The sequence below is a fragment of the Microtus oregoni genome, unplaced genomic scaffold (assembly GCF_018167655.1).
Source record: "Microtus oregoni isolate MIOR12 unplaced genomic scaffold, Mior012 000049F_ref0000343, whole genome shotgun sequence".
Taxonomy (NCBI): domain Eukaryota; kingdom Metazoa; phylum Chordata; class Mammalia; order Rodentia; family Cricetidae; genus Microtus; species Microtus oregoni.
Genome location: NW_024543223.1, coordinates 14,525,529 through 14,552,852, shown reverse-complemented (window position 1 = coordinate 14,552,852; position 27,324 = coordinate 14,525,529). Strand labels below are relative to the sequence as shown.

Below are 27,324 nucleotides of genomic sequence, written 5' to 3'. Positions count from 1 at the left end.
CCAGGCGTGCCCTGGCATTTCTTTCTCTAAAATGTCACTGCTGTCAGAATCCCTGGATCTGTTACTAATACTATGAATTGACCCTGGTTCATAAGGCTTACATCGAAATATATGACTTAGAACTGTATGAATTTGTTGCTGGCTGAATTGTAACATAAAATCTGTTTGTTGTGACTGCAGGGCCATCGTATCCCCTGCTCCCACTTTTCCATGGCATCTGACATGGGGCAGATACTTTTCTTTCTTTCTTTCTTTCTTTCTTTCTTTCTTTTTTTGGTACATTTTCCTTATGCATCTCAGGCCTTAAATTGTCAGGCAGTCCTCCTTCCTCAGCTACCTGACTGTTAGGGTTATAGGAGTGACACTCGTTATCATTTCAAAGTCAAGATCTATCTATCTATCTGTCTGTCTATCTATCTATCTATCTATCTATCTGTCATCTATGTATCCTCTCTCTCTTTCTCTCTCTGTATGTCTTAGGTATCTCATTGATGACTTCATACATGCATATAATGTTACTTTGATCATATTCTTCACAGCTTTCCCACTCTAATCATCCGTTCTACTCTCTCTGGGATCCCTTATTCCCAGAAAGTCCCTCTCTCTGTCTTTTCTTTTAATCTTTAGATCCCAGAATCGAATCATTCCTCGTCTCCATTTCATACTGTGACTTTTAAAATTGTGACTTTTACTGTTGTGTTGAATATCAACTCAAAGGTCCCATGAGACTGGCAAAAACCACTCTGCGAGTGTTGTGGGGAGCAAAGTTGAGCAAAGGCAGTGCAGTAAACTTTCAGATGCTTCCTGTATCTGGAGGGGCTTCTGAAGCTGCACTGTCAGAACCCGAGACCCTTTCTTACAGACAGGATCCCTGCTCACGACGGGACTCACTACAGTGATCTCTCCATAATGAAAATCAAGCGCAGCATTTCTGAAGCTTGTGGGGAGCTCTACTAAACAACAAAGGGCTGTAGTGTGAGCTTTTGCATCTCTGATGCTCCAGCAACCCCATGGGCCAGGCCGTTGTTGCAAAGCAGTGGTGCCACTGGGCTGGCATATAGGCCTTTGAAATACAGTGGCTTATCTTTAGCTCAGTGGCTTGGAAACAGAAAATGTTTATCAGCCAACAAATGATACAGTGCATATACAAGCGCTTGAAGACTATTTGGCATATTAATACATGACGAATAATATCAGCTGACATTCTTCTTTTAGCATTAAGGATAGATTTAGAAGATATGATATGCTTAAGTCTTGGAGTTACAGTTCTGTATTAAGATGATGGGTTTATATTAACTTGCAATGTTTTGAGGGCTTTCAGAGAAAAATCTTTCGGAGTTAATGCCAGAGTTCGAGCCAGCTCACGCCGTGCTGACTGAAGCGCTGGGTGAGAGGAACTCAAGCTATGGAAGACCACTCTCTTAGGCAGGTGTTTGAGACTCCCACGCCTTGTATGTACAGCCAGCCATAGGTCTGTTGTGAGCGGAAAAGTGAACTGGCACACACGTATTGCTTAAAACTGCCTGGCACGAGGAGGCCACGATCAGGTTTCTTAACACTTCTCCTTTGGATAATACAGCTCCTGCCAGTGGACTCTTCGGCCAGACACATCCTGATGTCCACTGACATAAGTCTGCAGGTCTGACCTGTTACAGACAAAACTGTCCGTTGTCTATCAGGCACCTGTAGCCTGGAGGTGCACAAAGAAGTTCAATATAGTATCTATTTCCGAAGGCCACAACAGAGACAGATAATGGCTCTTAACTAAAGGGGATTTTTTTTTTATACCTCTCAGGGGATCTTAGGCAATATTTAGAGTATTTTCCCCCCTCGTCTCCCTCCCCCTGGCTGTAGGGATTGAATCTAAGTCCTTTGGGCATGTTAGACAAATGTTCCATCATTAGTTTACATCCTAAATACTCTTTTTATTTTGAAACAGGGTCTCATTAAGTTACCTACTCTGGCCTTGAATTCAGCCTGTTGTCCAGGCAGGCCTTGAACTTGTGGTCGGTCCTCTTGCTTGAGCCTCAGTATCTGGGATTCCAGGCTTGTGCTACCACAGATATATTTTTGATCTTTATGACCGAGGGCAGGGCTTGCTATTGGCTTCTAGGGTTAGAGTCCAGAGATTCTTTGGATATTATAAACATGCCATTCTCAATTTCAGTTATCTGATGCTGAATGTCAGTGGTGCAGGTGTTAAGAGACTCTGTGCTCTTGAGCAGAAATAATTAACCTACAAGTGGGGGTGACAGCAGGATTTCCTGGGGTTGTAGATCTAGGATAACCCTCGCTTACATGCAGACAGAGAGGTGTAAGGACAGGCCTACAACTTGTCATAGCTAAATTTGTTTTTCTACCAGATGAAACCTGTTGTACAATATACTATTTTAAATATAGTGACAACTCCGTTTTAAAGGTATCAATTCCAGAAATGGAAACATTTAAACTACAGAGCATGACAAATTTTGTATCACTGTTTTGTCAGATTTTCACTTTTAAGTGTGTCCCCAGATAGATAATTGCCTTCCATTTGAAAAAAATGTAACAGACTTCCAAGAGGCTCAGCACCCTGCAGCACCTATACTATTGAACTCTTGTCCTGGCTGGGGCTTGATGCTCCTAAAAGACCACTGCCTAAGGGCGGAACTCTCCTGCGGTCTGCACACCAGGTAGTATTTGGGCGAGGTGCTGCCCGCCTGCTGGTCTATAAGCATGGGCGAGCCACAGGGCACAGTTTAGAGCACGGGCCGAGCTAGCTACGCTCCTATTGGCTCACGGGCGACGGAGGCGGGGCAGATGGGCGGGGTGCAGAGGAGCACGTACCCTGGAGGCGTGGTTTAATGTATCTCAGCCTTAGGGCGGGGCAAGTCTCGATCACGCGCTCCATCTGAAGCACTCCTATTGGTCGAGATGGGAGGCGTGGCTCTGCAATGCCTCCGTCTCCACCCCAGGGCGGAGCTTCAGGGGCGGGGCGCAGGTAGGGGCGGGCCACTCGCTTGAGTTCCGCGTTGGGTAGCGGCGGGCACGGCAGTGCGTTCCCGCTTGTCATTCTGTACCGCGGGAGCCTATCGGGAGCAGGATGGCGGCTTCGGGCGAGGCGCGCCGGGTGCTGGTGTACGGCGGCAGGGGCGCTCTGGGCTCACGCTGCGTACAGGCCTTCCGAGCCCGCAACTGGGTAACGCTGCGGGACAGCCAGACACTTGGAGTGGGTCGGGTGGGAGACGGGGGAAACTACCGGCCCTGAGCACCCTTAGGTTACACTCCGGTCTGTTCTGGGCCACAAGTGTAAGGCCTTTGCCCTGCAAGGAGTGTGTGGTGTTAGGAGCTCCCTAGGCCTCCTCCAGGCCAGGAAGGTCCAGCATGACTCGGGAGAGGAGAGGTAGCAGAGAGGCTCTGAATTGGACTGCCCTAAGTTATTAGCCCAGTGACCTTGAATGGACTAATGGCCTCTATCCTCTGTTCCCCCGTAAAGTGAAATGGCGATAATATTCCTGTTTACTCTTGGATCGATCGTGACGATTAAATGAGATAACAGGTAAAAAGCATTTTAAATGCTAGCTGTCATCAGTATGGCAGCTAATAATTATTACCCGTGTTGCTTTAGCCCGGTTGGACCTGGCAGTCGAAGGCTCAGTCCCTCAGCTGCTGTCATCTTTGCTTAGATATTTCAACTACTTTGTATAGTCCGGTGTCCACTCCCAGAGGACAAGTGAACACAGAGCTGAACTTGACCCCAGCCTTTTAGCAGGGATCAGTGTGGCTCAGCACAGGAAACTTGTTCTAGAGTCAGCCCGGGGGCTTGGAGCACCTTCCTAAGAGTTTAGTTAGCAGAAGCAGCAGCCTGGGCAGGGGATCCCCTGGGACGAGAGAGAAGGGCCCAGGATTTTGTTTTGGCTTAAGTGTGGTACAAGAGTAGTATCACTATCTGTTTAGAATATTCGGAGACTGGGGTGTCTTCTTCCACGATCTGCGAAGATGAAGGGTGAAGACAAAGGCAGCATTGAAAGTGTGGGCTTTGTCTACCTCAACTGTACTACCTATCAGTTTTCTCTGACTCAAATTTCATTGAGCTCCCCTCTGCTGGTTAGCTTTTATGGTCACATTGACAACCTAGAGTCACCCTGGAAGAGGGAACCTCAGTGGATGCACTGCTCAGATCAGATTTGCCCGTGGCCTTTTCTGTGAGAGCTTGTCTTGAGGGATCATTGATGCGGGAGGACTTAGTCTGTTCTGGGTGGCACTGTCTCTAGGCAGGCTGGGTCTTAGCTTCATAAGAAGGCAGCTGAGCATGAGCCAGGGAGCCAGCTACTAAGCAGTCTTTCTCCTTGGCATTGTCTGGGGTGCAGATTTACTCCAAAATCTGTTTCCCTTTCTTTCCTGGCACCCTAGGGAGGGCTGGGGTGGAGCTGATTTTTGTCTCAGTATTATTCCCCGTGGTTTGTGGGTATATAGGTAATGAGTGTTGTTGAGTGATGCTGTCCTTGCAGCTAAAGATAGATACTGGCCTCTGGGGTCTTCAACCTGAAGGACCCTGGAGGTTTTTGAAGTAAAAGTCAATAATGCTTGGAGTGAGTATCCTCCATTTCATTTTGTTTTTACTAGCCCGCTCTCTTTGATGAAGAAGATTGCCACTTTATGGCTGAGCCAGCATTAATAACTGAGTTGGACATCTACACCGAAGGCCTGCCCGTCTGTCTGCTGCAGAGCAGGGGGTCTTCTGTAGGACAACCGGGCAATTATCCATCTCTGTGTACCCAAGAGTTGTGAAAGGTTTTACACTTTAAATGGATTTATAAAATGAAAAGAATAATAATGTGTGGCTTGTGTAGTTTATATCTTAGAATCTGGCATTTGCAAGGGTGGCTCATCCACACCCCTTCTAAGCTGTATTGTTTGTGACTGTCTTCTGCACTAGCAGATTTAAGTATTTGTGGCAGAGATTATAGGCTAGCAAAGCTTTTGATTCTCACTATGGGCTCTTCACAGAGGCTCTGTTGACCTCAGGTGTTTCTAGGTACATGTAGAGTTTGGCCAAGAGAGTCCAGCGGGGAAGAGGAAGGAACACGATGGCCTGGAATGAAGTGTGGTAGAAGGTGTATCAACCGCAGTTAGTGGTCCCTGAAGGATGCCTGGGAGACCAGTTGTTATTTCCTTTCTTATTTACATGTTAAGCATCCAAAAAATCCAAGATGTTTCTAAATCTGAAGCTTTTTAAGGGCTATGTGATGCCTCAGCTGGGAAGTTTCATGATGTGAAACCTATTGCATGTTCAAGATTACTAAAAGTACTGTGTAAAATTTTTTTTAGACTGAGTATACAATGCATATGAAATATGCATACCGAATGTGAATTTTGTGTTCAGATTCCAGTTCTATCTCCAAGATAACTATATGCAAATATTTCCGCATCCCACATTGCAAACTGGAAGCGTTTCTGGTCCTGTGCCTTTCAGTTTAAGCCTCGTCACTTTCCCGATTGCTCCCATTTCTGGGTGTGGCTCTTTAGAGAAGTAGCAACTCTGACTCTTAACTAAAACTGTTTTCCTTGCTCCAGTGGGTCGCCAGCATCGACGTGGTGGAGAATGAAGAGGCCAATGCCAGTGTCATCGTTAAAATGACAGACTCGTTTACAGAGCAGGCTGACCAGGTAATTTTAAAAGGTCCTTCACTGTGACAGGAGAGGCCCAGTGGGGGTTCTCAGGCTGTGCTCTTTGTCTGCCAATTCCAAAATCCTCCAGAGGAAAATGTAGAAAAAGTAAAAATCAAAACTAAAAGCAAAAACAAAGATAAACTTTAGAATCCACTTCTGACTAGCTTTTTTTTAGCATGTTTCCTTGTCTTAGCTTTGCATGCTTATGTTAACTGCTTTTGCATGTCTTATGTTTATATTGATGGTTAGATTTTTAAAACATTACCCTTTAGTTTAAGTACTTTGTCTCATTTAAACACTTTGTTGACATACAATATTTTATTTTGTTGATTGGCTATGGCTTACTTAGTTTCTTTTTATGTATGTCTCAGACTTTTTTCTTATTTAAGTTCATTTTTTTGTTTGTTTTTACTATTTAGCGAGAATAGTGAGCTTAAACATCTTTGTATATTTCATATATTTTGAAAAGTAAAATTTACCTAGTTCACAGCATAACTACTAACAATATATTATTTGCAGTTATGAAATTATGTGCAGATTATAACACAGGAAAACCAATAAAAACCTAGAAATATGCCAATGAATGGTAAATACCACCTTTCTCCTCAACATAATGCTATTCTCCAGAAGGACCCCATTACCAGTTGAATGGATGTCCTAGTCTGAGTATCTTAGAGGCTCTTAAGCAGTCTTGCCTATGGAGGAGTCTGATCAACTTCCTGGAAGACTCAGGCCTAGGCTCCCACCCTCATTCCCAAGGAAATTCCTACCTCCTTCTCTGCATGGTGTGCTGTGTTCAGGACTCCTGGGTAGGCAGGCTGGTGGGCCACGGCACAGTGCAGTCACTAGGTTTTAGTCTGTGACAGTCTGAGAAGCTAGTTGATGCTAGGGTTAGGGAAGGAGCAGGTCTGCCTCGATGTGCTCTCTCCCGTGGTCCCAACACCAGCTGATAGTTCATGCTCCTTGGCTGTTTTGAATCACAGATGAGGGAAAGACACACAGAAAGATCCTGGTCTTTAAAGGCTCCACAGGTAGGAGAGTGCCATAGCTGTGGTTTGAGCCCTGGCAGCGGACTTTCTGGTTGTGCTCTTGTGCTCTGGTTGTGTCTCAAAGCAGTCATGTGGATTAAGCAATAAAAGCTAAACCTCAGGAGAAGAGCAGTGGGAGGGCTTGGAGAGCCCCGGTCCTTCCGAGTGTGGGTTCTGCTTTCAGTGCCCCTCAGTCCTTGTTAAGTAGAAGTTCAATGGCAGTGTGGGTTTATTTATTTGGGTGGGTGGAGAAAGGGAGGCGAATGAATGAGAATGTCAGTGTAGGCGTACATGCCATAATCGATGCGTAGAGGTCAGAGGGCAACTTTTCATAGATAGTTCTTGCCCTCCACCACTTGATTTAGGGGTCAAACTAACAGGTCCATCTATTTGTTGAATCATCTTACAAGCCACCCTATCCGTTTTTCAGTGTTGGAGTTGTCCCCACCTGAGACTTTATTATATATTGTCTTACTTTATTATAAGAATGAAGCAAAGGTGTGGTGGTCCATAGTTGCTGCTTGTTCTCTGCTTCCTTGAAAAGCAGGCAGGGTGGCATGGCTCCTGTGCCCATCCAGATGCGAGGAATTGATGTAACCTCTGGCATTCAGGGTCTAGTCAGTGGTTTTCACCCTCCCTAATGCTGGGACCCTTTAATACAGTTCTTCATGTTATGTCGATGCTACTTCATAATTGTAATTTTGCTACTGTTATAAATCATAATATAAATATCTGTGTTTCTTATGGTCTTCAGTGACATCTTTGAAACGGCTGTTTGACACTCCCCTCCCCAAAGGGGTCATGACCCACAGGTTGAGAACTACTAGTCTATATTCTGGTCAGAGAAACTTGGCTTCTGAAAGAAGGGAGGGACTTCTAGGATTGCTCAGGGTCGTAGGAGGAAGGTCAACAATAATCTAACCAGAGAAGGTAGAAAGCACAGGATTCCAGAATCTGCCTAAGAGGAAAGCATTCAGTGTGATGTGCAGGAGCTTGCTTTCCACTGGCCGAGCAGTCCCTCTGAAAGAACGGTTTGAGTTTTCAGAAAAGAAGGAATGGTTTGAAGGAGCTGTTGCTGGAGAGACTGTGGGTTTTGGTATGAGTTTGCAAACTCGTACCGAATGGATATTGAGCACCTGAGAGGCATTACCGAGACATTCTAGCCAAGAAGAACCATAGTGACTGGTGAGCATGGCCTGTCTGCCAGACTGCCCTTTTAATGAATAATAATGTGAGATAACGTGTGGATATAGTCTCAGGGCTTTAACATTTCAAACATAGAGACCACTGAAATGAACTCCATGTACTCAGCATCTTACTAGCGGTTTGCCAGTGGCTGTCACTTTCTTGCTTTTGTGTTTCTTAATGATACTTCTTTGTTTAAGATGTTTTTGTGCTGGGTAGTGGTGGCGCACGCCTTTAATGCCAGCACTCGGAAGGCAGAGGCAGGTGGACCTCTGTGAGTTTGAGGCCAGCCTGGTCTACAGAGTGAGTTCCAGGACAGCCAGGGCTACCCAAAGAAACCCTGTCTCAAAAAGAACCAAAAAACGGGGGGGGGGTATTTTTGTTGGGGGTGGGATAGGACGAGTGGAATAGAACCTTCTCAGATCACGAGTCCATGGTTCCTGAAGAAAATTTGTAAGGGAGCACACCAGAGCTTCACCTGCCTATCACAAGGCTCCAGCTATTTTCTTAAATCTCTTTCCCCCACTTTTTTGTATTTGGATTTCAGGAAGTACCTATGCCTTTTAGAATTGTTCATGTAGAGGTTCAACCTTATGAAATCCATATTGAAGTTGTTGGCTTCACTATCCAAAATACATGAAACTTCTTCCATCTAATTTCCCCAGCCAGTTGCTAGGTTAGTTACTGGTTGAAGGTACTATAAACTGGCTGAAGAAGAAGGGAAAGAGAAAACACGGCCTGTTTCAGCTCACCTTTGCCTCTTTTGTTTAAGGTCACTGCTGAGGTTGGAAAGCTCCTAGGTGATCAGAAGGTGGACGCGATTCTCTGTGTGGCAGGAGGATGGGCTGGGGGCAATGCCAAATCCAAGTGTGAGTCTTTTTCCTAGTTAATTATTGCTTCTGCTCTGCTCTTTGTCTAGCTGACACAGCTCTGGTCTAGATGGGGCACCAGGCCAGCTGGTTTTCTGTTGGTCCCTCGGGATCCTTGCCATAGCTCTGTTCCTTCATCTGATTTGTGGTGATGGAAGTGGGTAATTGGTGGGAATTGACTGCTCACAGTTCCGTAGGCTGGGAAAACACAGCCGACGTCTGCTGTCTGGTGAGGGTTTTCTCTCAGCAGCATCCCATGGATGAAGGTGGGAGGTGAAGAAAACGTGAGAGCTGGGGTGGTGGGGGGAGCCTGACAGTGTGACATGTGCGACCACCTGTTCCTTTTGAGTCTTTGGAATGGCTGGAGGGCCAACACAGCTGTGAAATGGTTGATGTTTCAGCTCTTTTACAGACTTTTAAAGGCTCGCATTAACTTTATCCATGAAAATGTAACTCTGTTAAAACCCTCTTTATAGCCGTAGGGTGATCGTTTCATGGATTTTTTTTTTTAAACCAGGGGTAGAAGCCAGAATAGGGATAGAAGTTCCTCTTATAAGCCTAACAGCCTTCATAAAGTAAAGCCATTTTTGAAGCCCTGACTGTCTGGTGAGTCTGTTGACCCTAGGTTTATTTGCTAAAATTTACTGGCTGAAATTTTGGCAGTTAGCAGGTGAGGAAGCTGAGACCCAGGGGACAGCATGACCTGTGTTTAACCCTGTGCCTCTGACCACTGAGCCCTGTGCTGTCTTTATTAGATCCCCGTGGTAGACCAGCAGGGTCTGGCGGACTTCTTGTGGTGCAGGGCAGTGTGATTTGAGCTTGTCTTCTGGGTTATTCTCTGGGAGTGATGAGTTCACATTTTTTTTTTTTTTTGCCCTTTTCCCAGCACTCTTTAAAAACTGTGACTTGATGTGGAAGCAAAGTATGTGGACGTCCACCATCTCCAGCCACTTGGCCACAAAGCACCTGAAGGAAGGAGGCCTCTTGACCCTGGCTGGGGCCAAAGCTGCCTTGGATGGCACTCCTGGTAAGCCTTCATTTTTGTGCCGTGTAAACGCTTCTCCTGGTGGGGCTACTGGGTACATCTTGGATTGAGGAGGTGCAGTTCGCTTTGTGCCCTTAGGAGCTTTCTTATTGGGTAGGTGTAATTCCTTTTATGCCAGAGTCATCTTATAGGGAGCAATCTTAATCTTCTCATTTGCATTTGTCCCTGGTTCATGCTTCTGTAATCTGGCACCCCTGCCTGGTTTGTGATCAGTGACCAATAGAGAGATCAAACAGCAAACTAGATGTGTATTAGTTAACAATCCCATCTTATCATTACATTGTAACCGTGGGTGCCAGGGAAGTGTTTTGGCAGGTGAATTTTTGACCCTGATTCTCTGGTCAAATGTTTGCCACAGTTCCTTTAATTGTAAAACAGCGACCGTATTACCTAACGTAAGAGCAACTGCAGTGTTATTGACACATAGATGGTATCTAGCACATAGTAGGTCTTACTATATTCACATTAGTATCAAATATTGTTATATAGTCTTAACACTTCACCATTATTTTTGTTGAATCATGGTGTAGGCATCATTGTTACCTTTCCAATTCATTGGTTAGAAAAACAAGATTTAGAGAGTTAAATAAATTGTCCAGATTTATTTGGTGAATATGTAATGAATATACTTTGAACTAAACCCCTGACTATTTCTAAATTGTGAGTTGCTTCCATTCCATCACGAAGACTCTTCTTTTGCATTTCTTATTCCCTGTATTCTTTTGCTGGGGCTCCCATGCCTTGGCTTGCTCAATGGACAGACACATGTTTCCTTACCATCCCAGAGGCAAGGTGTCTAAGACCAGGATGTTGGAAGGGTTGGTTTCGAGGCCTTTCTCACTGACTTGTGGATCGCTGCTTTCTTACACGATCTTTAAGGTGGTAATTTAGTTAAAATGAGATTGTTAGGGTGCAACCCTAATCTAGATGGGCCAAGATGCTTCTATGGGGTAGAACTTAGGACCAAGACACACAGAAGGATGATCATCTACCTCTTAGAAGCGCCTTGGCCCGTCTAGATTAGGGTTGTACCCTAACGATCTCATTTTAACTTAATTGCCACTTTAAACATCTAAATATAGTAACTTTCTGAATTATAGAGGGATTAGGACAGCCTACAAATTTGGGGAGCAGAGTGCATATCAAGTCATACATTCATTTAGGGCCAAGGATAAAGGGACTTAAGTAAGGGGCCCAGAGGGGTGATCACTAAGTCTCAGCTGTAATACCTGGTTTAAGAGGTACACTTCTTCGAATGGAAGTGGTAGAGATCTTGGGGTACTTTCCAGTTTTAATGAAACTCATTGAGCCATGAGGCTCTTGTTAATTAGTAATTTCTTGCTGCTCATCGCATTTCACAGAGCATAGATCTAGCAGGTCTGTGGCTGTTGCAATAATTAAAACTGTGTAAATGTTAGATGTCTGTCTGGTTGAAAGTTGCTTTTTATTAAAGGTGGCATACGGCAGAGGTACTAGAGAGTAAACAGAAAAATGAGTAATAGTTTGACATTTCAAAAACAAAACCCCAGGACTGAAAGACTAATTTTTTAAAGGACAAAGCAGGCTCCCGTTTTCTTTGGTTTTACAAGTACAGGTGGTTCCATGTGATGGTTCATCTTAATGGTCCTGCTCTGCAGCCATTCTGGGCTGTGGTTGGAAGCCTCCCTTGAGGGTACGGTATGATCACATTATAATTTGGAAGAAAGTGTCCAGCATAGTTGTATGCTCTCTTTTAATATTTTGTGAATGATCTTGTATCTGTGTTGTTCTGTTGAAGTAAGCCATGGGTTGCTCGTTGCTCATTTCTTTCCTCCTAAAGCTTTTTGGCCCTCACAGTGTTGGGATGAAAAGGTAGACAGCGCCCTGTACTTTGCTGAGTTGTATTTTTTAAACCACCATTTGCTTATGCTGAGGGTGGCGAAATACTCCTCTAAGTAACTTCTTGAGACCTTGACCCGCTTTGGCAATCAGTTGTTGCTGAAGCTGGTCAGGGATTGGTTGCTGGGCTGGGCTGTGAATCCCACCTCCCTGGACTTAGGTCGCCTCTTCTGCTATTGCACTTGCAGACCTTCCATGACAACAGCATCAGACTTCATTCTCAGGGGAGAGGGAGCTTAAGGCAGCCAGCCCATGTGCTCATGCCAGGATGTGCTCAGATGAGATGCCCTGAATGTGTGCAGCGTCTTATGCACATTACACTGTCACTGGAAGTCTTTTCTCTGTCTCACCCGGTCCCATTGGGTTGGTTTCTCTCTCACCCTCTGCTCCCTGCAGCCACTTAGAAAATAATAATTTAGAGGCTTAATATTAACTACAATTGTTTGGCCTATGGTTCAAGCTTATTACTGGCTAGCTCTACATGTAAACTGACCCATTTTTAATAATCTGTATGTTGCCATGTGTCCCGTGGCTTACCGGTAATGCTCTGGTATCTTAATCCTCCGATATCTCTGTTTGAAATTCCTGCCTAGCTATATTCTGCCTTGCCATAGGCCAAAGCAGCTTTATTTATCAACCAATGAGAGCCATACATTTTCACAGTGTACAGAAAGAAATCCCATATCGTTACTTCTTGGTAAATTACTGTCTAAGCAAATGTCCTGGACAACTCAAGGGCAGAAGATGAGAGTGTTGAGAAGATTCTGTCCCTGGAAACAGTCTGTGGAGGAGCTAATGTGACCAAGGGTTCAGAGCTGTTGAGCAGAACTTATGGGAGAAAATGGGATGGCTGTGTATTATTTGTATTCACGTATTTTTATATTAGCGTATTCTAACCAGTGCATGTAGGAAACACTCACATGGCACTTTAAGACATACATTTGGGGAGACTGCTTAAGTGCCTGATCCCTATGGCAATCTGAAGGTAGTTGGCCACAGACCTTGGGAAGCCTTTTGGAAGCATTCTATATGTGTTCTTATGTGCACCCATACCACACTTCTGTTTGAATTCATATGTTTTTATATTAGAAGCATTTTTTTGGAGAGAGGTTCATCCTGTAGCCTGGAATGAACTTGAATTCATACTCCAGTTGCTAGGATGGCAAGTGTGTGCCACCATGACCGTCACATTCATAAGAATAAAAGATGTGTTGAGAGCTGGGGAGATGGACTTTGTGGGTAAAGGCATTTGCCACCAAGCCTGATGACCAGAATTCGATCCCTGGGACTCACGTGGTGGAAGGAGCGAAACAACTTCCACAGGCTGTCCTCTGATTTCCATACATGTGCTATGGTATGTGCACACTTGCCCAGTCCCACATACATACACACATACAAAGTAAATACATAAATAAATAAATATAATTTCAAAATGTATTAGATACTACTTTCTGAGGCTGAGTGTGGTAGCTCATGCCAGTAACCCACAGGCAGAGGTAGGATTGCTGCAAGTTTGAGGCCCAGCCTAGTCTACATAGCTGGTTCTTGTCCGGCCAGGGCTATATAATGAGAACCTGTCTCAGAAAACAAACAGAGGCTGGAGAGATGGTTTAGTGGTTAAGAGCACGTGATGCTCTTGCAGAGGAACTGAGTTGGGTTCCCAGCACTCACATCACCTGTAACCCAGCTCCAGGAGGACTGATGTCTCGGAGCTCCGGGGCTACCTGTACTCGTGTGTAGTGAAGGCCGGTGGCTGGAGGGCTGCTGATTCTCCCTGAGTCACAGTGCTGAGGACTCACTGTGTGTCCTTAGCCCTGACCCTCAACTTGGATCCTGGGTTTTACCCTTGGAGTCAGGGAGCTACCTTGTATTTTCACATGCTTAGCACTGAATCTGGGGATTTGTGGTCAGAGGAGGCTCCATGACATATGAGGGCTAAATGGGGGTTTGGTGTGTGGAAGCAATGACAGCCTTCATAGGATGGGCATGAAGAGCATAGAGAAATAATGTCAAGGTCAGGCTGTAGCAGGCAGCCCTGTCAGAACGCACAGTCTGCTGCTGTGTATGCTGGAGGGAAGAGGATGCTGTCTCCAATGGATAGTAGACTCCTGCTCCACGGTGGGGATAACTGTGCACTAGTGAAGATGCCACGAGTGGGGGTAAGATGGGAAAACACCTTCCTTTATGCTCCTGGGCAAGTGGCTTTGTCAGCCTGGTCCTGTGCAAAGCCGTGCCGTGGTCAGCTCAGCAGTCCCTCCCACCACCTGACCTCTGTGGCCTTCCTGGCTCTTCCTGGTTGGTCCTGGTGCAGCCTTGACGGGTTGAGGTGTGCACATGAACAATCAGGCTAGAGAATCTGACCATTACAGTCATAGGAAACAGGCATGAGAGCCCCACTTCTGAAGTGGAATGGCTCCTGGCCACAGTGCCCTTTAAAAACCTGCATTCTTGGGAACTGCCCAGATGCCACACCTTGCCCACTTGTCCCATCACCTTTCTCTGTTTGCTGCTATTTTGGTAGGACAAGTGAGGGTGCCCTGCTTGCAGGATGATACCCAGTATGTGGCTAAAGTCTTAAGGGAACGGAGAACTGAGGATATTGCACCTAATGTCTGTGTAACCAACTGTTTTCTTCACTTTCCCAGGGATGATCGGCTACGGCATGGCCAAGGGCGCCGTCCATCAGCTCTGCCAGAGCCTTGCTGGGAAGAACAGTGGCATGCCACCCGGGGCTGCTGCCATTGCTGTGCTCCCGTAGGTGCTTAGGAGTTTCCACTGCTTACACCTTGTCTGCCGCCTAGTGTTGACATTTTGAGGGTCCCTTTCTATTGTGGCTTTGAGTGTATGTCCCCAAAGGCGCGTAAGCTCCTATCTTATGTATACTTGCTACTGTTCACAGTACCCTAAACTAGGTATTTTATAAGCCACAGAATTGTACTGATCATGGTTGTATGGATTAGAAAGTCCAAGTTGAGGATGCCAGCAGGGTTGGTGCCTGGTGAGAGCTTGTTTCCATAGAGCAGTGCTTCTCAACCTTCCTAATGCTTCGACCCTTTAATACAGTTCCTCATGCTGTGGTGACCCCCTCCATAAATTTTTTGTTGCTACTTCATAATGATAATTTTGCTACTGTTATAAATCATAATGTCAGTATCTGTGTTTTAGATCAGTATCTGATCAGTTTTAGATGACCCCCGTGAAAGGGTTGTTTGACTCCCCTAAAGGGGTTGCGATCCACAGGTTGAGAACTGCTGCTGTAGGTGGTACCTGCTGTCCTACGGTAGAAAGACAGATGGGCTTCCTTAGCCCGCCTTCTGTAAGTGTCCCAATCCGTCTATGGAGCCACACCCAACCTAATTATCTCATAAAGGCCCTACTCCTGTTATACTGCAGGCTAGGCTTCAACCTAGGGATCTGGGCTGAGAGGTACATTCAGCTCGGGCAGTATTTCAGGGTTTTGATGATTTGTCTTGAGGGATGCATCTACCTTTTTGCCTCTTTTGTGTTTTCTTCCCTAATCCTACTTTTAAAGTGTCCACACACTTTATTTTACTTTATACAGTTCTTTCTGTTTTCACATTGTTAAAGTTGTGTGTGTGTGTGTGTGTGTGTGTGTGTGTGTGTGTGTGTGTGTATGTGTAGCCAGGCATGGGAACAGTGTGGGGGAGAATAGGTAGGAGATCATACAAATGTCCTATGGGAACATTTCTAGCTGACCAGGAAGTGAATCCCTAGTCAGCTGTTTCAGGCAGAGGCAGAGGTTGCTGCCTTGGGCCTGGCGTGTTCTTTCTCAGTGCCTCTTGCTTCCAGTCTGTAAAGGACCCTGGGGCAGCTCAGGAACTAGTTAGCTTTCCAGTCCTTCACTGGTGAGGTTTTATGACTGAGCTGCCTCCCAGCTGTTCTGACTGATATCTCAGGCCCAAATGTTTTGTGCCAATTCATATTCTCTCCCTGAAAATCCTAAGTTTCCTGGAAGGCAGCCATATACTTAAAAATAATGCTTTGCAATTTTGATATTTTGAGGACTGTTATTTCACATAAATGCTTAGAAATGAGTCTGCCGCATTTCAGAGTGTCCACGAGAACTCAATAAAGCCCTTGCCTTCGACAAAGGCTGTGTTTGACGTAAAGGTAAAGTGTGACTCTCCCTGTTTTGTTCTTGCCTGCCCTAGTGTGAGCCACAAAGAGCCTTATTGGATTTCCCTCAGCTGTGATTTTTGTTAATGTGGACAGCTTGCTGCTCTCGGATTATCCTGTCTGATCACTCCATGTAAATGTCGTGCTCAGTGCCAGAGGCTCCCAGTGGTGCTGCTGTGTTTGTCTTTTCATGGCCAAGGACCAGACTCCTGTTATTACAGAGGCGATGCACAAATGACACACTTATCTCTACATTGCAGGGTTACCCTGGATACGCCGATGAACAGGAAATCAATGCCTGAGGCAGACTTCAGCTCCTGGACACCCTTAGAGTTCCTGGTTGAGTGAGTATCACAGGAGAGGCAGTGACTAAGCAGCCTGCAGGTTCTGTCCCCTGCCCTTTGGGGACTCTCCGTGATCCTGGGTGAGGTTCTGGGGTTCTGAGGTCCTGATGCACTTGAATTTGGAGAGCAGCAATTGTGTGGAGGGATGAATAGCCCTGACATGAATCTGGATGTCTTTTCCTCTCCCTGTCTGACCAAAGTAAGCACGATTGTAAACTGCCCTCGGACACAGAGCTTGCCTGTGTGTGATGAGGTCCATGATGACGGTGCAGAGAACGAACAGTGGTAGAGTGTGTTAAGTGCTTGGCAGTGTGTCTGACCCATAGCAAATATTCAGTAATCCCCATCTCTGGGTTATAAATCAGCAATGTATCCAGGGATAACTCTGTGGCAGGAAGACAGGGAGGAAGTCTCAGTCCTATGTCTTAACCAATGCTGAGCCCCAGATGTTTGGTCTTCATTTTTAAGGTCCTAGTCAACAGTCACTGACCAGGAAGTGACACTTCCTAGTCATCTAGAGACAGCTTGGAAGCTCACTGGAGAGGGAGTTGGTTTTACTGTTTGGTGATGCTTTACTCAGTTCCCAAAGCCTTCTATTTAGTAAGTTTGGGGTCGCTGGATGCCTACTGTGGCCATGTGCTGCCTTGGCATGGGATGACTGGGTCATAGTCCCTACAGGAGATGGCCTTCCCCAGAGTGCCAATGCCATAGCTGCTCTGACGGCTGCAGTGGGTGTTTGTTTCTGAGCTGATGTTAGAACTCATTTAAATTAAGTGGAGAAAACTTGTATTTATGTTTGAAATAAGTACCTACATAGTTCTAGTTATGTGCTATTAAATAAGTATTCTAAATACTTACGTGTGTGTGTGTGTGTGTGTGTGTGTGTGTGTGTGCATACGTTGGAAGTCAGGGGATTGACATCAGGTGTTTCCATCAGTCATTTTCCACGTTTCTTTTTAAAGATGTGTTTTATTTTTAGTTATTTGTGTGTATGTGTCTGATGGTAGGTGTGTGCCCATGAGTGCAGGGGTTGGAAGAGGCCAGAGGCTTGAGTTCCCCAGAACTGAAGTTACAGAGGGCTGGGAACTGCCTGATGGCATGCTGGGAACTGAACTCAGGTCCTCTACAAAAGCAGTATGCATTCTTAGCCCCTGAGACAGCTGTATCTCTATCCTCTTCACCTCTTTTTATGAGACAACCTCTCACTGAATCAGAAACTCAAGTTTCCACTCCACTGGATGGCAGGTGAACGTCAGAGAGCTTCTTGCCTCTGCCTCCCCAGCGCTGGGGTTATAGGATGTGCAGAAATATTTTTCTGTGCGAGTTCTGGAGACCTAAATTAGATCCTCATGCCTTTGTGACAAGCACTTTACTGAATGAGTCATCTCCCTAGCTCACAATCCTTTTACCTTATTTAATGCACATAGGAAATTATTTTCATTATTTAAGAGTTGGGGCTGAGTAGTCAATCTGCCCAAAGAGTAGCAAACCTAGGTTTTTACTTAGGCAGTGTGGCTGTGGGCCTGTGGGCCTGCTAACCACATGGTAACCTGGAGGTCATGCTTTGATACTTGATTGAGAAAGGAGGTTGCAGAAGACACCATGCTTTGGTTTGTGATTGCTTTTACATTTCTCTTTAAAAGCCAATGTGCCCATGATGAGTGAGTGACGTACTAACCTAGAATCTAGACTCTGGACCCAGCACTGAGGCTTCTGGGCCTGAATTCACACCCAGCCACAAGTCAGCCAACAAGGGCTGTCAGACACCCTTTGCTCTAGCAGTCCCTTTACCCACTTGAAGCTCAGTTGACAAGTTAGAGTGAAATTTGTTTAAGATGCTTGTGAGCACACTACCTTCTTTACCTGCTGTGGTAAGCATGCCCTGTCTGTCATCCACTCCACACTGCTAGAGAGGCCAAAGACAGGAAAGACATGTGTGATGAACACAGAGACCCCTTTCTCTCTCTCAAAGGTACCTAGCTCATCTAGCCCAGGGATGCGACCTTGATTAGTGGCAGCATTTCAAGGTGGTTTAGCAATTGTTTTGAGACCCTTGTATACCTTGTTGGCTTGTACAATAGCCAGAGAAGGAGCCTAAAAATTTAGTAGATGACTGTCAAATCTGGTCCGCAGGGTTGCACATTGGGACCACAGAGCATCCTAAGAGTTGAGTGTTTTCCAGTTAGAAGTCTGAGATCCTGGCTGTGGATCCTCAGGTGGATGGTACTTAAGGGTACTCAAATGTAAATAAATGCTTCACTGTTAGATACCATTACCTGCTTGTTGTTGTCTTCTCCCTGTTTTTTTTTTTTTTTTGTTTTGTTTTTTTGAGACAGGGTTTCTCTGTAGCTTTGGAGCCTATCCTGGAATTTGCTCTTGTAGATCAGGCCTCAGACTCACAGAGATCCACCTGCCTCTGCCTCCTGAGTGCTGGGATTAAAGGTGTGCTCCACCACTGTCCGGCTTCTCCCTGGTTGTTAAACTTCATAACCAGGGTCTTCCTTTGTTCCAGATAGGCTTAGTTGCCCATCTCCACAAACAGCTAGATGTTTTAAGTCTCAATATATTTTACGATAGTAGCCCGCTTTTTGTATCTCGTCTTGGCTACCCCACATGTGTTTGCTGAAATTAAAGAATGAGTTTTCATCCTTTTAAACTTGAGAAGGAATAAAGCAGAAGCTGGTTTTCTTTACTGTGGGTTCTCATGTGCCAGTTCAACCAGCCTCACATAAAAACACTGGAAGAGATGCTTCTGTACTAAGTCGGTGGAGACTGCTCCTTGTTATTTCCTAAAGACAGCACAGTTTTAACAGCTGATGTAGTATGTGTGTGGTGTGAGTTACTGTCATTCGTCTGGGGTGATGTGGGAGTACATGGGAGAATGTGTGGTTATATGCAGATAGCATGGTCCTTACTTAAAGGAGGCCTGGGTGACTTCCTGGGATGCTGGGGTCCTTGGCAGTCTGGGAATCTCGACCTCCATAGTTACTCAGGGATGCCTGTATGGTACATTTATCTTTCTCTTACAGTTAATCACCTAAAATCTGTTTATTAGTTAAAACCATACTACTGTATTGTGGAGCATTTTCACCATGTAGAAAAGGACAAAAACAAAAGCAGAGATTACATTAATTCCTTGTCAGTCATAGTATATATCTCTATGTACAGTGGCCTTCTTGTAGCTCCCCACAGAAGCCCCTTTACATCCAAGGCCACCAGATGAATATTAGCATGTACCCAGAGTTTTTCTCTAAGAATGTAAACTATCTCTTCTTATTCTAGAACGTTCCATGACTGGATCACTGGGAACAAGCGGCCGAACTCAGGAAGCCTAATCCAGGTGGTAACCACAGAAGGGAAGACAGAGCTTACACCAGCATACTTTTAAGCCTCATCTCAGTGCCTGGGAGGGCCCTCCTGAAACATCACTAACCTGGGTGTGGCTGCATCTGGCCCCACGTTTTCTGTATTTGGTCCTGTTTGTCTCCTACATAGTGTTCCTTTGCTGTCCTGGACGGTATGGTTATGAGAAATGAGCAGAGAGGACTGTAAGTAGCAGTTCCAGTGCTGAGGCCTCGAGAGGTGTGTGCGCAGCCTGTGTCACGGCATCCTGGATGGCACTGGCGACCCTTGATAGTCCTCTCGTTTGTTGGCATTTGGGGCACTTTGAAGTCAAGCCTGTTTTTGAATTCCATGTTGGTGCCATAGATGTGATTTTTGTGGCCTGAAACTGAACTGCCTTGAAAGTTGTTTTGTGATATAAACAAACCCAATGGACTCTGTCATGATGTCCGTTTGTGTCCCAGCCTAAGCTAGGTATGCAGAAGAACCACTTGTGCGTGTTTAGTGTGTATTTCCTAATAAACACACTTCATGTCTTGTGTTGTCTTTTTGGTTCAAGTCCTGATTTATACACAGTGGTCCTAGGAGAGTGGAACCGTGAGATATGGGGGTCTTTTCTCCTGGTGGATTAAGAGGGGAGAGTCGATCTGAGACGAGTGTTTGCCACAAGGCAGCAGGCCCCAGTCTGCCATATGCGCATGTGAGGTCAGAGCAACTCTCCATGTGACTGATTCAGACTGTTGTGGTGAAGGAGTTGTGATATAATCCAGTCTGGATTATAGATGGGGAAACTGAGGCCCAGAGAGATAAGTAGCATTGTCGTTGCTGCTAGGACTTGCATAAGGCCAGAATCCCCTCAACAGAGAGTCACCTACTATAAAGACCTTTAGTTTGCTTTCTCTTTTCATGAAATGATATACCACTAGCTAATTTAAGGCAAGAGTTTCAGCTTGTAAGATACAACTCTGGCATACAGCCATCACCTCGCCTCTAATTCCAGAGGTCCTCCCTGCCCCCGGGACAGGCTTTCTCTGTGTAGCCTTGGCTGTCCTGGGACTCGCTCTGTACACCAGGTTGGTCTTGAACTCACAGAGATCCACCTGCCTCTACCTCCAGAGTGCTGGGATTAAAGGTGTGTGCCACCACCACCTGGCCCAAAGTATTTTCATTGGCAAAGTCAAATCCAGGGCTCTTAAGCAGGTCTCAGTGCTTTCCTCCCTCTGGCTCCTGGTCCCCACTCATCTTCATTCTATTTCAGTGGATTTTCCTCTTCTGGTATTTTATTAACGTCTGACATCTTAGGTCCAGCTCACACATGGCATGGTCTTCACAGTCTCCCTTGCAGACTGTGTATTCCTGCTGATGGAGGAATGCTATTCACTTGTACCAAAAGACATTTTGATTTTGTTCATCCTGTTGACAAGTGTACACTCTTGGGCTCCTCCTTTAGGCTGTTGTAACCCGTGCTGTAAACACCCATCTAGAAGTCCTTGTATGTCTGTCTTCAGCCAGTGCAGGCGATAAAGGTGACGACAGCAGCAAGGAAACAAGCTGGTAACTGGCACTAGAGCTAGGCAGAGAAGACCAAGGCTTGAGTTGGCTAAAGTATAGAGGGGCTGGAGAGATGCCTCATTGGTGAAGAGTACTGGCTGCTCTTTTCGGAGGCTCTGGGATTGATTCCCAGCACTCCCATGGTGCCTCACATCTACCCGTAACTCCAGTTCTAGGGGATCTGGTGCCTTCTGTGGGTACCAGGTACATGTGATGCACAGACATACATGATGGCAAAACACCCATACACATAAAAGTGAGCTTAAACACAGAGAGAGTAATATAAACAACATTAGTCCAATCCGAGACACGGCGCTGGAGATACTGGAGGCTGGTAACCACAAACAAAAAGGTTCATGTTGCTCACGTTTCCGGAGACTCAAGGGCCCACATCATCAATGAGGGGTTAAAGCTTCAGCACATCAACAGAGGTCACTGTCCATATCTAGAGAACAGCAGGCACTGATGGGGAACAGGCAGGGAGGCAGGAGAACTAAGGATGCAGTGTGCTAGGGTTGAAGAGCATGTGTCAAGGAGAGGTGAATGGGGATGTTAAAAGCTGCCAAGAAGAGAAATGAAGGCTGAACCAGCTAGTGGCCACTGGCATGCTTCAGTAGGGCAGCAGGTATAAGAAAATGAGCCTTAGTATTGGTGGAGAACAATTGCTGTCCAGACACTGTGAACTCTTGGTGGATGGAGTCTTGTGCATTTAGTCCTTGAATGTAAACTAGAAGGCTCTATCAGGTTTGGGCCCTGCTTTGTTCTCACAGGTAGGCTCTACTGTTAAAGTTAAGAGGAGCTGGACTGATAGATGTACTTTGAATTTTGGCTTTCAGGTTCTCTCAGCCTGTCTTGACTGTGGCCGCGAGGTGCTCATTTTCAGCCTGGTTGTTCTCAAAATGGGTTTTGCTGGCTGGGAGGTTGGCCTGCGTGTCTCTGGAATCCGGGCTGGTTCACAGCTTCTGGGAATGGTCAGAGCTGCATGGCGTGGCTGTAGAAGGCTAGGAAGGAGCCTGTGGTGGGCAATTGAGACCTTTGTCTTGCAGCGTTCAGCTTGAGTCTAACTCACCCACAGCAGTGGGAGAGAGAAACAGGGAGTCTGAAGAAGTCAGCGTGCGTGGGACTTAGATCTTGCACTTACTTCTGTTGCACTACACACCAGACTTAACATGTCATTTTCATTTTGGTTATGGTCATCCTAGTGGATATCATACGTTCTCTCACTGCAGTTTTGATTTGTATTTCCCTCGCTGATGATATTATCTTTTCATATGCTTGGTGGCCATTGGATATATTTTTTGGTGAAATGTCTGTTTTTCTCCTTTGCCCATTGTAAATTATGTTACTTTTCATTGTCTAATCGTCAGGATGCTGGGGTGGGAGCCCTGGTGGAAGAGTGGAGGGAGAGGGGTGGAGACGAAGTGCCCTGTGCCCTGCACCCTGCTCACTGGCAGTGCCTCCTGCTGTGGTGGCATCTCCAGCCCCAGTTCCTACTGGCCAGCACCTCCTTCTGGAGCCGCTCTCTGGGGTGTCTACTCTTCCTTCTAACTCTCAGCCTGGGGTGGTAGGGGCTTCTGGCCATGGCTAAATGTGGTATTTCATCTCATTTGAATTCTGTATTTTGCCATGACTCACTTATATTAAATTCTGCTGGCATGTGTTCAGGCTGGTCAGTGAAATGAGAATGTTAATATCCCCTGTCTGGGGGGCTCTGGATTCATTTCTGGGAAGAGGGTTGTGGGTAGAAACCTGATAATTTTCTACAATATTTTTAGCATTAAGAAATCATCTGTGGGACCTAAGACACTCTTGAGTTAATCAAGTCCCTTTCCTAAGTTTCTCAAGAAACCAGATTCTATGCTTTAATTTCCTCAAGTTTATGGATGTATTGTTTATTTCTGGGAGAATTTTACACTACTTTTTCCAAATTATTTTTATCCATGGATAAGTAATACGGGCTGTGAATCTAGAATGTTCCATCTCATCAGTCACCTCAGAGCTATGCCCTGAAACAAGGAGGCAGTAGTAGTGGGAGATGTCTGAGTAGGGCGATTTCTATTTTAGTGTGTGTATCGAAAGGCATTTTAACAGAGATTCTTTGGGTAGTAATTCAGTGGTTCCTATCAGTACTCTAAAAACTTCACATCACCTGAGCTAAAAGTCCCACTAAATGCTAGGTAAGAGCCAGACACCAGGTCGGAAAGTGGTAACAAATGTCATTTCTGTGTTATAAATGACTGGAATCTTGGAAATAGCCCTGAGGACCCACAGTAATGCTGTTGAATAAGCACAACACTGGCATTCTCTGGTGTGGGATCTACGTCGTGAGCCTCCCTCATCTCCACAACTCCACAAGGAAATGCTGCTCCTCTACCTGTTCTGCCGAGGACAGTTCCTGACCCCACGTCACACAGCTCTGAAGTAGTAGAGGCCAGCATTTGGGTGAGCTTCCAGAGCACTGCGCTCCATCAGACTGCCAATACGCAGTGCAGATAATCAGCACATCTGTGCTGATAATAAACATGATGGTGCTATTAAGAATCCCAGTTTGAGGGCTGGAGAGATGGCTCGGAGGTTAAGATCACTGACTGTTCTTTTGGAGGTCCTGAGTTCAATTCCCAGCAACCACAAGGTGGCTCACAACCAGCTGTAAAGAGATCTGATACCCTCTTCTAGCCTGCAGGTGTACCTGCAGTCAGAATACTGTATATATAATCAATAATAAAGAAAACATTTTAAAAAAGAATCTCATTTTGAAATAATTCTTAGCGATACCAGAAAGTCCTCACAGCATAATGTTGTATGGTACACATGACAGGTGATGTCATCCCAATTACACTACACATGGTATCATCATGAAGACACGGTTTTGAAGATTTCACCATCGCTGAAACCGCTGTTGTCTTGTTATGGTCACTGCAGCAGTGCTCTGAGATTTGTGAGGCTACAACATAGTTGTGGAATATTGTGCATGCAGAGGTAGAAAAAGCTAGAACTGCTTTCATTATTTTATATTCCCTGTCTGTCTGAGTGAATATTGAGTGCAGTGCCTGCAGAGGCTAGGAGAGGGCACCAGATGGCCCTGGAGCTGGAGTTTCAGACAGATGAGAGCAGCCTGAAGTCAGTTCTGGGTCTTGAACTTGAGTTCTTTGGAAGAGCCACAGTGTTCCTACCTCCTGAGCCGTCTCTCCTGTCCTTGTGGAGGTTAAGTTTATGCGTGTGAGTTAATCCTCAATGCCGTCGTCTTCTGTTGGAGAAATCAGATTCATTTAGTTTCTCCTTATTTAGTTAATTATTTGTCCTCATCTGTATATTGTCCATCTTTCTTGTTAGCTGTTGAGCAAACAGCAGACCTTGTCTGTTTTGATGAAACTCTGCACCCTGTTATGGGGGATCTGGCTAAGTGGGCTGGCAGGCCAGGTGCCACAGCTGCTGATTCGGGGACTGATACTCTCACTCGTGGGTCTCAGAAACGACAGAAAATCACATGGTGACCACCATGCATCAGGCACCATTCTAACTCCTCACACCATTTACCTCATCCTCAAAATGGCCCTTTTGGATAGGCTCTGTCAACTCCCCATTTTCCAGATGGGAGGACAGGTCCAGTGAGGGTGGGCCACACACCTGGCATGCTCCTGTGAGTGACAAAATGCACTCCTCCCAGGACCATCTCGCATTCTCTGTTCTCCTTCCTGGAGTTTTCCCTTCGAGGGATTCTTTGGATTGGGGCGCACCGAACTGCTTCAACTCCATGCAGAGGTTTAAACAATTGAGAGGCAACCCCACTACTGTCTGCTGACCCTGGGGTGGGGGAGCCTCGTCAACTGCCTAGGACTGACCCAACTGCATAAAGTGAAATATGTCGGCTCCCTGCTGCCTCCCCAATTTTCTTCCTGGGTTCTCTGTCCCCAGTCCTTTTCCCTCGGACCAGTTTTCCAAATAAACCAGTGGCCCCAAACCCTTATCTTTAGTGTTCCTTTTGAAGGATGGGTGTTGTAGAATATTATTTTAAGGTGTGTTACATTTGTTTATGCTTTGTTTAAGGAGGTAAAGATAGATGTGTTGTTTTTGTTTATGCTGCATTTGTTTAACTCTACGAAGCTCTGATTCTTTGCCGGTCTAAAACACCTGATGGTCGAATAAAGAGTTAAACGGCCAATAGCAAGGCAGGAGCAAGGATAGGTGGGGCTGGCGGGCAGAGAGAATAAATAGAAAAAGAAGGAAAGGCGGGCAAGATAGAACAAGGAAGACACCAGCCGTTAGCCACCCAGCTACACAGCAAGCCCCAGAGAAAGAAGTAAAGAAAGGTATACAGAAATAGAGAAAGATTAAAGCCCAGGGGCAAAAGATAGATGGGATAATTTAAGAAAAGCTGGCTTGAAACAAGCCAAGCCGAGGCTGACCGTTCATAAGTAATAATAAGCCTCCATGTGTGATTTATTTGGGAGCTGCGTAGCGGGCCCCCTAAAAGAGGACAGATCCAAACGAGTGAAAAACAACCACAGGTGGGTGCAGGGTGAACTGGCTTAAAACTCTACCGTTGTCTTTGTCAAACTGTGTGTGTGCGCCAAGTTTTTGTTTTCTTGTAGCTTCAGACTGCAGGGTCTCGACAGCAGAGGCAGCTTCATCGGTTGTGGGGTGGCTCACAAATGATTAATCCAGAAGCTGAAAGTTCCAGAGTCTGTAGTAGCCAGCAGGGTAGGCACTGGGGCCGTGACCTTCCTGGGGAGATTTCTCCCTTGAGTCTGCAACGACTCTAGGCAGCAGATGTTGTTAAGTGCTTATTTAGCACGCGAGGAACAGGAAGGGAGGGATTGGTTCACCTCCCCCAAATCTCACAGCTTTGCGAATGAATTGGTTCAGTTCTGAACTCTAGTCTGACTCCCAAGTTTACCTCATCTGTTTAATTACCAAGGACCCCTGGCGGTGTCTTCTGGGAGATTGCAGGCTGATGGAAATACAGCCAGAGGAGCACACTCAGGAGGCAGGTGCCACATCACGAAATGTGTTTGCTCAGTGATTTTTTTTTAAAAAAAATCTTTTTACTGATTGTTCATGGATTTCACATCAAGCATCCTGATCCCACTCATCTCCTCGTCCCCTCTCTCATACCCTCTGGCCTTGCAACCTCCCCACAAACAAATATCAAAACCAAACAAAAATCTCAGCATAGAAGCTATAGTGTGGCCCAGTGAGTCAAACTCCACATCTTTACTTGTTAATTGAATGAGTCACTGGCCTGGTTCAAGGCCTCTGGCTTCCACTAGCTACACCCCTGATCCTGGGCCCTCACTGGGACTCCTTCTGGACTTGCTGCTGTTGTCCTGTGTCATGGAAGTCCTGTAGCTTTGGAACTGCAGGTCTGGTCCCTTCATACACGCCAGCAGTTTATAGACAAGGTGGATGCTGGGATAGGTTAATTTGTAATTCCGGTTCTGGGCCTGAGCGGTAGCGGTGTTGGTCAGTCCCTCAGCTTTACCTCACCACCCAGGAGAGCTCTCCAGGACTGCTCCCTCAGGTGAGAGAGCTGGCCACAGGCCATGAGCATGAGAGAATTGGCCCTGCCCCTCACCAGCTGCAGCATATGGGAGAGAGAATCCTGCACCTTGCTGGGGCAGCACACTAGCTGACCTTGTTGCCAGGGGGCTGGGGAGGGGGCGGGGAGGGCGTGGGGCAGGTGAGCCAGGCCCTACCCCCTTCCTCATATGCCATGGGGTGGCAAGGGTGAGGGAAATATGCCTTCCTCTTTCCCACCCCTTGCCGTCCTGACAGGCAGCAGAGCCGGCTTCGCGGGGGGCGGGGGCACGAGAACAAAAGAGCTGGTGCTGCCCCTCACTAAGGACAGCCATGCAGAAAGGTCCTGCACCTCGCCTGCGCAAAACAGTAGAAGAGCTAGCCCTGGTGGTGTCGGTGCAGGTGAGCGGGATCGAGGGTGTGAGAGCAGGAGAACTGGCCCCGCTCCTTGCTGTCTGCTACGTTGGTTGTGATATCCTGGGCTAGTGATTTTTGTAAGTCACAGGGCTTGTTGAATCATCACTGAAACCATTTACTCAAAAGCATTGTGAAGGCTACATGCAGTTTGAAAGATTTCCACAAGGGGGCAGGCGTTGGCAGCAGATGCACATTAGCGTCGGGGAGTGCAGTGAGAAACAAGGTCCTGTTCAAGCTGTCTATGCAGACCTGGGGTTCCTAAGACAGCTCGCACGCTGGAAACCCTTCCCTGTGCCTGCGGACTTTTTCTTGTCCCTGTGCCCTCCTACCACATTCCTTATGTTTACTTCTTTCACTGA

General features: G+C 46.1%; 1 protein-coding gene across 1 annotated transcript; it reads left to right on the top strand.

Moving 5' to 3' along the window:
- Window positions 1-2,997: 2,997 nt before the first annotated feature.
- Window positions 2,998-20,018, top strand: Qdpr (quinoid dihydropteridine reductase). Its single transcript, XM_041636629.1, has 7 exons — window positions 2,998-3,178; window positions 5,557-5,649; window positions 8,638-8,734; window positions 9,621-9,761; window positions 14,303-14,411; window positions 16,055-16,138; window positions 19,421-20,018. Exons 1-7 carry the CDS (start codon window positions 3,083-3,085, stop codon window positions 19,524-19,526), a joined length of 726 nt encoding a protein of 241 aa, XP_041492563.1. The 5' UTR covers window positions 2,998-3,082; the 3' UTR covers window positions 19,527-20,018.
- Window positions 20,019-27,324: the final 7,306 nt, after the last annotated feature.

Bases quoted from the DNA above. Each gene is read 5' to 3' on its own strand.
- Qdpr (XM_041636629.1), top strand. From the start codon at position 3,083: ATGGCGGCTTCGGGCGAGGCGCGCCGGGTGCTGGTGTACGGCGGCAGG. The intron at 5,650-8,637 runs GTAATTTTAAAA...CTTTTGTTTAAG, and splicing joins TTACAGAGCAGGCTGACCAG to GTCACTGCTGAGGTTGGAAA. The intron at 16,139-19,420 runs GTGAGTATCACA...TTCTTATTCTAG, and splicing joins CCCTTAGAGTTCCTGGTTGA to AACGTTCCATGACTGGATCA.